The 9,470-nt window shown below is 54.5% G+C and overlaps 3 protein-coding genes across 3 annotated transcripts; 2 read left to right on the top strand and 1 right to left on the bottom strand.

Annotated features, from left to right (window-relative positions):
- Window positions 1-768: 768 nt before the first annotated feature.
- C8A04DRAFT_11839 (S-adenosyl-L-methionine-dependent methyltransferase) lies at window positions 769-4,386 on the top strand (the record flags this gene model as incomplete). The annotated part of the gene is made up of 7 exons (XM_062777113.1): window positions 769-858; window positions 999-1,225; window positions 1,311-1,699; window positions 1,766-2,793; window positions 2,879-3,538; window positions 3,592-3,882; window positions 3,934-4,386. The coding sequence occupies 7 exons, from the start codon at window positions 769-771 to the stop codon at window positions 4,384-4,386; spliced, it is 3,138 nt and encodes a 1,045-aa protein (XP_062637439.1).
- A 988-nt stretch (window positions 4,387-5,374) lies between these two features.
- On the top strand, window positions 5,375-6,715 carry C8A04DRAFT_36905 (mitochondrial carrier domain-containing protein; the record flags this gene model as incomplete). The annotated part of the gene is made up of 5 exons (XM_062783689.1): window positions 5,375-5,496; window positions 5,630-6,049; window positions 6,122-6,454; window positions 6,528-6,543; window positions 6,680-6,715. The coding sequence occupies 5 exons, from the start codon at window positions 5,375-5,377 to the stop codon at window positions 6,713-6,715; spliced, it is 927 nt and encodes a 308-aa protein (XP_062637438.1).
- An 813-nt stretch (window positions 6,716-7,528) lies between these two features.
- Window positions 7,529-9,150, bottom strand: C8A04DRAFT_11804 (major facilitator superfamily domain-containing protein; the record flags this gene model as incomplete). Its single annotated transcript, XM_062777098.1, has 3 exons — window positions 7,529-8,746; window positions 8,822-8,836; window positions 8,899-9,150. The coding sequence occupies 3 exons, from the start codon at window positions 9,148-9,150 to the stop codon at window positions 7,529-7,531; spliced, it is 1,485 nt and encodes a 494-aa protein (XP_062637437.1).
- Window positions 9,151-9,470: the final 320 nt, after the last annotated feature.

Below are 9,470 nucleotides of genomic sequence, written 5' to 3'. Positions count from 1 at the left end.
CGGGCCAGCCCTGCTTTCGTCCTTGGGCGGTTACGAGACCGACGACCTTAGCCTCTCGGTTACCCGTCGCAGACACGGGACGAACCGCATATATTGAAATCCCGAATTCCGTGGGTACTATTTCGACAAGGACATGACGCGCAATGGCAAGGACGCTCCCTAATCGCACTCTGGGTCATTTGAGATGCACATCCAGAGGCGAACAGCGAGTCCTTTTGCCCTTAAATACCGGTGCAATGACATCAACCCCGGCAACAATACTTGTAGGGCCTGGAAGAGGTGCGTATTTCCTTGTCCTTCATAGGAGACCAACAGTATTGGGTTTGTGTATTCTGCTCAGGGGCTCGTTGCCGAGCGACCAAATCGACCCTAACCCTTGAATGGATGATGTATGAGCTCCGAATGATACGAATGGTGGTTCTTCTTTTCTACTTTGAAGACATACATGGCTGCAATCCTCTTCGAAATTGAGGAGACGGTAATCATACCCTAAATTCGGTGTGCATAAAATTGTAGCGGCCTTTAGGCATTTATCGCAACACACGGGTTGGGGTTTATCTTCCGGACGAAAAGAATGAAATATGTTGAACCCCGCAGGTTTTAAACACTGAACGAAAAAAAAAGTGGAATGCTTCAAGAGGAATTTCTCAAACCGCTTTGAGTAATTGTCGACGATTCAAAAATACTGTTAAACCATTGTAATTTTCCCCCACTCGAATAACCATCAGACCCCAAACAAGCAGGATTTATACAAAGATTTCACACACAATGGGGAAGAAGCCCAAACCTGCTCCCAATGGCGAGGCCGGGCTGGTCAAATCTGCCCAAGCCAAAGCTCAAGACGATCAAGTCATGGCGGTACGATCACTCCTGCACTTCGTGAACTTCATACTGTTTCATATCCAACCTCACTGTCTTTTGTCTTATACTGGAACCACAACAACGACCTCAACTCACCTATTTACTCGCGGACACATGCTGACACCTCCTTCACCCAGACCAACAACAGCAGCATCGTCTCTAAGCGATCAGTCGAAAAGCTGTACTACCCAACCGAGCCACCCTTCTTCCGCCACTTCGTCGCCAAGTTTCAGCGCCGCGCTCCTCTCATCAATCGGGGCTACTGGTTGCGCCTGCGCGTCATTGACGTTCTAGTCCGGGACTTCTTACGCGGGGTCCAGCGCCGAGGGAAAAGGGGTGTGGTGATAAATCTAGGGTGTGGGAGGTCAGTTGGCCCGTGATTGTTCATTCTCTTTTCTTCACGTCGGGCAAATGTAAGAAGGAGGGACTAACTGTGTATGGGGTCACAGCGACGTTCTTCCATGGCAATGCCTCACGCGTTATGCAGACAGCTGTGCGGGCGTCAAGTTTGTCGATGTCGATTTCCCGGACTTGATCGAGCGGAAGCGGCGGACTGTGCTGGCTACGCCAGAGCTTCTGGGTATGCTGACGGGTGTGAAAGGGGCAGATTTTAAGGATGGAGCTGCCGACTTGCCCAAGCCGGTTGTATTTGATAGCAACCAGTATGCGCAGATTGGATGTGACTTGAGAGAACTGACGACGTTGTGGAAAGGCTTGGAGGCCATGGCGGGCAGTTTAGAGGAGTGCGAGTTCATTTTTGTTGCAGAGGTGTCGATTACGTATATGGAGAGGGAGGGGGCGGACCAAGTGATTTCGTGGGCGTCGGGAATTGGGAATGGTAAGGGATTCTGCCGTCACATCTCGATATCAGGTTGGCGCGGCTCTACTAACACACTCGACGTAGCCGAGTTCGTTCTCCTCGAACAAATCCTCCCCGACGGCGAACACCACCCTTTCGCCTCCACTATGCTCAGCCACTTTGGCAAACTCAACACCCAGCTCAAAGCCGTGGGCACTTACCCCACCGTCGCCCACCAACACACCCGCTTCTCTTCCTCCGGCTGGGACTCGGCCAAAGTTTGGACGCTCTGGCAGGCGTGGGCTGACGAGACATTCCTGTCCCCCGCGGAGCGCCTTGCGCTGGATGACATCGAGCCGTTTGATGAGTGGGAGGAGTTCGCGCTGTTTGCGAGCCACTACTGCGTTGTCCATGCGAAGGTTGGCTCAGGGAATGATGTAAGCGCAGTGCCGGCCCCGTTAATACCCTCCGGATCCGAGTTCCCTGTCGAGCCGGCCCGGCTGCAGTTTGACGAGTGCGCGGGGACAAGAGGACAGCGGCGCTTTGCGGCTGCTATGCAATTGTCCCACCCGGGAGCTAAGACACCGTCCGTTCTCAACATACTGGGGCTGGGCACAAAAGCCCGTTTACAATCCTACGATGTATTCAGCCAGGATGAACCAGGTGTTGGGATACCGTCCATGACTTTTGCGGGGGGAGCACCATCAACGAGAATGTGCCACTCCTTGACCGATTTAGGAGACAACGGCGTCCTATTAGCAGGCGGGCGCGGTTCGCCGACCAATCCGCTCAAGGATTGTTGGCTGTTTAATAAGACCGCAAATACTTGGGAACCCACTCATGATTTGCCGACGCCTCTTCACCGGCATGCTGTCACAGCCCTGAGGGCTTCGGGGCTGGCCCTCCTTCTCGGTGGGAGGGGAGAAAGGGGCGCATGGGACGGATGTCTCGTGTATCACGCCGATAACGGCTGGACGAGCTGTGAGGTTCTTGGGGAAGGGAAACCAGCTGCCGTTTATGGGGCAACGCTGGCTTGTCAGAGCGGTGGTGACATGGGTCACTTCAGGGGTATTTATCTTGGCGGTTTACAGGATGGTCTTATTTCTCGTCAAGCGTTGTCTTGGGAAGTGGACGTCTCAGATTTCCAGGTATGTTGTTCCTGTCTTGTCCATCCCACGTCTACAAAGACGTTAATGAAAGATCCTGACAGAAACATAGAAACCGACGATCAAATTCACACCTCTCAAAATCATCGGAGATACACAGGGAGAGGCATCCTGGCTACTTACCCGATTCGGCGCAACCTGTTTTACGCACGTGAACGAGTTTCTTATCATAGGCGGTGTTGCCCGGGACCACCTCTTGAGCAACCAAGACGAGGTAGTCTTGTGCTCTTTGTGGGGTGATGAACTCCGCATCACCCGCAGACTGGCTAGTCAGAGCTACAAAGAGACATCGATACCACGGCCAATGTTTGTGGGCCACTCCGCGGTCCGGATCGCGAATGAGAGCATCGTGGTCGTCGGAGGCGGGGCTACGTGCTTCTCAATGGGCACGTTTTGGAATAAGGGAGTGTATCATCTGCGTTTGCCCGGGGCTGACAAGATGGTGCCCGCCCCCGCACTTCCATGGGTTCATGAGAGGGCGGTTGAAGTCATCCCAACCCAGCGGGGTCTGCCAATAGCCCCGCGGCAGCAAGGAAACCATGAGCCGGCGGAGCCCACCCCGATCCCAAGGTTAAGGTTGGGAACAGCGGACGATTTTGCCAAAGTGGTTCGTGCTGGCCGACCTGTTGTGCTGGAAGGGTTGGATATGGGAAGCTGCGTCGCAAACTGGACCTCGGATTACCTCGTGGATAAGGTCGGAGCGGACCGGGAGGTATGATTTGATGCCCTGTGACAACCTCACGATGCACGAAACTAACAAAGCAGATCGTTATCCATGAGTCCGCAAGCCAGGCCATGGATTTCACGGCCAAAAACTTCCGGTACGTCACGACTGGGTTTGGCGAGTTCACTCAAAGAGTGGATAAGGGCGACAAGTTGTATTTGAGGGCTTTGTCGCATGAGAAGCCGACTGAACATCCTGCTTTGTTGGCCGAGGACTTCCCGTCTCTGGCACCAGACTTTGTGTTGCCCCCCCAACTCTCTCTTGTCGAAGAGAACCTGTTTAGCTCTGTATTGAGGATGTCTGGGCCGGTGAATATGTGGCTACACTACGATGTAAGCATCTCTCCTTGTCCTTCCTATTAAGCCCACTAACACAGGGCGCAGGTCATGGCCAACGTATATTGCCAAATAAGTGGTTCGAAAAGGCTCCTGCTCTTCCCACCGTCGGACGTCGAACACTTCCCGTTCGCTCCAGGGGCGTCCAGTTCTGGTATCGATGTCTTCTCATCGCTCGGGTCCCCTGAGCTCATACATACTCGGCCACACGAGGCTATGGTGTCTCCTGGGGATGTGCTCTTTCTGCCCCCACTATGGCTACACACCGCAACACCGACCTCAGACAAAAGCATCGCAGTTAACGTCTTTTTCAAAGACCTGGAGAATGTCTTGTATGCGCCGGGGCGCGATGTGTACGGTAACCGGGACCTGGGCGCTTACGAAAAGGGGCGGCAGGACGTCGCTCGAATTGTGAATAGCTTCAAGAAGTTGCCAGCGGAGGCGAGAGAGTTTTATCTCCTGCGTTTGGCAAACGAACTTCGTGGGAAAGCGCGCGGATGAGATACAGCTGGACCGACATTCTTGGCAGCCAACATACAACCCCATATGTTAGATAATATTAGGTAATTCGGCCGTAGTTTCCGGTCGTCGCGGGCGAAAGGAAGTTCTTTTCGAAGTCGATGGTACCGTGGGCTTTGGTATCTCAAGGGATGAGAGAGTGAAGTGATGCGGTCTAGAGAGGTTTGCAGATGAGGCTCATCAGTGAATCAGCGAGAGGGCACTCTCATTCCTGTCGGGGACGGCCCGGGGTACTTCGTACACGTTTCCCCGTATTTACCGGGTACGTATCCGATCTTCAGGGCTGACCCCCTGAAACACCCAATGACGAACGAGGACGCCACGACGAGTCAGTGAGCCACATGCGTCAGGGGGCTGCCCTGACAGGTCCGCAGGCCCGCCGCAAGAGTGCAGAGACCGCCAAAAAGCGCAGCAAACACCCTGGCTGTGCGCTTGGGAATCTCCGGCAGAAGTGTACTGTAGGACCAACAACCAGCCTCCTCCTCTTTGGCGCCGGGGCTGATGGGGTTGAAAATAAGATGGTCAAAGAAAATGTTTGAAATAGTGTTGAGTTGGATTAAGAAATATTGGTATTCTCGAGATTTGAGAACACCGGATTAAAGTCCAGTAGTCGCTGGTGCACGAAGTAGTGTACTTCCCTTGATACCTCGTGAGGCGATGGCGAAATCTGAAATTTGAAAATCGAAATCGGAAACATTGCGGTTGGCTCCTTGCCAAGAAACACCCTTCCAGCCTGTGTGGCCCGTGCAGCGCCGTGTTTCCGGGATTTGCCGGGCAATTTTTTTCAGTCCGCTTTCCCCGAACTTAAGCCACCGACCCCAGACCTCACTTTTTCCAAAAAGGCTCACTGCCAAACCACTCCGGAAACCTCTCGTCAGGCCCAATTGACCCCGCGACTCCTCCGCGTGTCGACGACATAACCACTCCACTCCGCCTTTAGTTCTCTTCTTAATTTCTTAAATCACACACAATGGCTGCCAAGGTCGATGCCCCCGCGCCCCAGCTCAGCGGGCTGGGTCTCTACTCCCGCTTCGCCTTCGCCGGCGCTATTTGCTGCTCGGTCACCCACGGTGCTCTCACTCCCGTCGATGTGTATGTCCATCCTCTGGGTTTCACACCATCCGCCAGCGTGTTGCGCCCGGGAACGCACAGCCTGGACGGATGGCTTGTTTCTGTTAACTGCGCACCAAATGTTCACGGCTGACACATTGCCCCCCTTCTCCAGCGTGAAGACCCGCATTCAGCTCGACCCCGTCACCTACAACAATGGCATGATCGGTGGTTTCAAGAAGGTAGTCCAGTCTGAGGGCGCTGGCGCTCTTTTGACCGGTGTCGGCCCGACCTTCGCCGGTTACTTCCTCCAGGGTGCCTTCAAGTTCGGCGGTTACGAGTTTTTCAAGCAGCAGTCGATCAACATCCTCGGCCTCGAGAACGCCTCCCAGTACCGCACTGGTGTCTACCTCGCCTCGTCCGCCGCCGCCGAGTTCTTCGCCGATATTGCCCTCTGCCCCTTGGAGGCCACCCGTATCCGTCTCGTCTCGGAGCCCACCTATGCCAGCGGCCTTGTGAGCGGCTTCGGCAAGATGCTCAAGCAAGAGGGTGTTGGCGCTTTCTACGCCGGTTTCGGTCCTATCCTGTTCAAGCAGTAAGTCCGGTTGCGTTCCCCTTGCTGTTTCATCGTGATTACCACAGGATGCTCACACATGTTACCCCGCAGGATCCCCTACACTATGGCCAAGTTCGTCGTGTACGAGAAGGTCGCCGAGGCTGTCTTCCGTGTCTTCCCCAAGAAGGACCTGTCCGACGGCCAGCAGACCATTGTCAACCTTGGCAGCGGTCTCATCGCCGGTTTCGCTGCCGCCATCGTCTCCCAGCCCGCCGACACCATGCTCAGCAAGATCAACAAGACCAAGGGCCTCCCCGGTGAGGGCACTACCTCTCGCCTGATCAAGATCGCCAAGGAGCTCGGCCTCCGCGGCTCGTACGCCGGTATTGGTGCGCGTCTCTTCATGGTTGGTACTCTGACCGCTGGCCAGTTCGCCATCTACGGGTATGTCGACCTCGATTCTTTTCCCCCTGATTTGTTCTATGTTGTAACACATGCTAACTACCTGTACCTACAGTGACGTCAAGAAGATGGTATGTTCCATTGTTCTCTCCGCTACGCTTGACAACACCCACTAGCTCCGCGCGATCTACAAAATGCCGGGGCACTACATCTCCATTATCCATCACTCCCCACCTTTTAAGAGAAGTAACTGACAATGTATGACAGCTTGGTGCCACCGGCGGTGTTGAGATCAGCAAATAAGTGCAACGATGATACGATGACGAAAAAATGGGGGTACAGGGGCGGAAATGGGGTCCGCGATTTAACACACCGTACCGGTAGAGCGGACCAAATAGCTGCTAGCTAAACGATAGCAAAACCACAGCAGCGGAAACCATGTGCTCAAGTTTCCCTTCTGGCTTGTTCACGACAAAACACTACGTCATCCCGCGACGACAGAAGGGGCGATTTCGGAGATGATCCAACAGCTTTTGCTGTGCGGATCTCCTGAAGGTTGAGAAGAGGCAAAAAAGGAGCTTTGGTTCTACCTTTCGCTTGTTTTCTTTGGTGTGAACTCTAGAGGCGGGATCTGGTTCTCTCTTTCTCTCTTTGCCATGTTTGTGTCTCGGGCGAGCATGCTTGCACATAGAGCATAGAGCCCTTGGGCAGATGCATGTCCTGACAGGGGGGTTGGCTGTATAATAGTCCAAAATGCATCCTGATAGAATTTCCTTTGCCAAATGTTGGTGTACTCTTTTGCGTTAGAGACGGGAGTATCGGGTCTTGATGTGCCTGACTGAGGCTCTTACCCTCAAGAGCTGGCGTCCACACATATCTCAAGGTGAGTCAATGAGCTTTGATGCATCTCTATTAATACTTTGATTCCCGTTTCCGACTCCCAACGCCCAACGGCCTTAACTTTCTAAACCTCATTTCTATGACCCAAATATACTAAGAACCTTTTATCCAAACACAGCACTAACCGCTAAAGCTGTCAAAGGCCACGTGAAACTCAACCAAAACAGGCGAAACTCACCCCTTTCACCCATTTCTGCCTCCTCCTTGTCACTATAATCATCCTGTCTTCTTCAACTTTTTCACCCACGCAACCGGCCGCATCAGATTCTGCCCCACCGTCTCCCGATTCTCCCTCGCCCGCTCCAACCCGCCCACGCGCAGGCCACCGGGTAACAGCAACCACATCGCCAGGATAAACGCCAAAATCGCCAACACAATCGGCTGCAGCACTTCCACGCCCTTGTGCTGCGCAATGGCACCAACGGCGAACGGGAAGATCGCGGCCCCGCCGCCACCGAACGCCGCGGCAAACCCGATCGCCGAGACGTGGTAGCTCTTCGGTAAGAGCTTGGTCGCGGCCACGATGGCTGCCGGGAAGAGTGGGCCTAGGAAGAACCCGAGGAGGGCGACAAAGGTCGCGGACGCGGCAAAGTTGGGGACGAGCCAGTAGAGAAGCTGTAGGGCGACGGAGAGAACCAGGTAGAGAGAGATGGCGAATTTCTCGCCGATTTTGCCAGTGACAAACCCAAGGGCAACGCGGCCGACGGTCAGGCCGAGCCAGAAGAAGGTGGAGCTGAGGCCGGCGAGGAAAGGTTCGGCGTGCCGTACTTTGAGCATGAAGGTCGTGATCCAGCCGCCGAGTGAGACTTCGGCGCCGACGTAGCCGAGGAGGAAGAAGGCGACGAGCCAGGTGATAGGGTTGAGGAGGACGGTGCGGGTGGTGGTGCGAGTCTGGGTGCCGCCGTCGGCACCGTTGGCGCTGGACTCAGTTGAGCCACTGCTGGCCGCGTGCATGGCAGCGCGGTGTACTTTAGCGGTGGCACTCCAGAAGGCCGGCCCAGCTAAACTCAGTGCTACTGCCTCGGCACCGATCATAACGAAGTAGAAGGTGTACCAGGGTAAGCCACCGCGGGTGACCATAGCGGTGGCGATCAGGGGGCCGATGGTGGCGCCGAGTCCATAAGAGCCGTGCAGAAAACCAAGCAGCTCGTTGGCATGTTGCATATTGCCGACCCAGGCGTTCCAGGCTGAGTCTTCGATACCGTTACCGAAGCCGCTAAAGAGCAGGATCACGGGTAGGGCTGGGTATGGAGGGTGGAAAACCAGAGGCACGATGCCGATCAGACGGCTGACCGGCCCTATGATAGCCACGCCTCGCTGGCCGAAGTAGTGGTGGATCAGGTTGTTCAGTAATGCGGCGAGGAGATAGCCCACGAAAGGGGAAAGGAAGACAAGTGAGACGACCGTGTAGCTAATGCTGTAGTAAGATTCGATCTGGAAGAGAGTTGGGTTGGGTTAAGCAATCTGAAGACAACTAGGACGAGAGAGTAAATTCGTCGAAACACGTACATATGGGAGAAGTGCCTAGGACGGGTTCAGTAAAATGTTCTGTTTCGAATAAGTAATCAGCAGAAAGGCAGACTTACACCAAGTGAACCATCTGTCATCCCCATCAAAGCAAAGCAGTAGTTTGTCGTCAAGTATCGGAACCTGTTGATTGGGGACTCGTTCCATCGCTGGAGTTGCTCAACTGGGGGTGAAGGTGGTCCAGATTCTTCCTCAGTAACGTCCTCCGGAGTGACTGTCTTCTCGGGATCCTGGGGACAGTCTTGGGTCTTAGGAGGGTAGTCGGGGACGGCGTGGCCATGTTCAGCCGCAATGGAGGGCACGACGGCCATGTCGAACAAATTATGGATATACGCAACGGGACGAAAGACTCGAGAATCCGCCTCTGGGCGCTGCTTGAGTGAAGCTATCACCAAGGGGGCAAGTCTTTTATACACATTCGGCGCCCCGCTCAATACTTTGCTTGGCACCACCTCCGATGGCAACCCTGAAATCCAACAATACTTTCCCCGTTGACGACACGACACGAACGAACAAAAAGGCGACAAATGCTCATCCGGGCAATACCGCTATGAAGCGCGCGAGAACGCAGACGGCAGGGCGGCGGACGGACATGTCACGGACACGGCGATGCAAATCTAATTCAACCACG

The sequence above is a fragment of the Dichotomopilus funicola genome (genome assembly GCF_033296635.1).
Source record: "Dichotomopilus funicola strain CBS 141.50 unplaced genomic scaffold C8A04scaffold_27, whole genome shotgun sequence".
NCBI classification, from domain to species: Eukaryota; Fungi; Ascomycota; class Sordariomycetes; order Sordariales; family Chaetomiaceae; genus Dichotomopilus; species Dichotomopilus funicola.
This window is presented reverse-complemented; position numbering and strand designations above follow the sequence as displayed.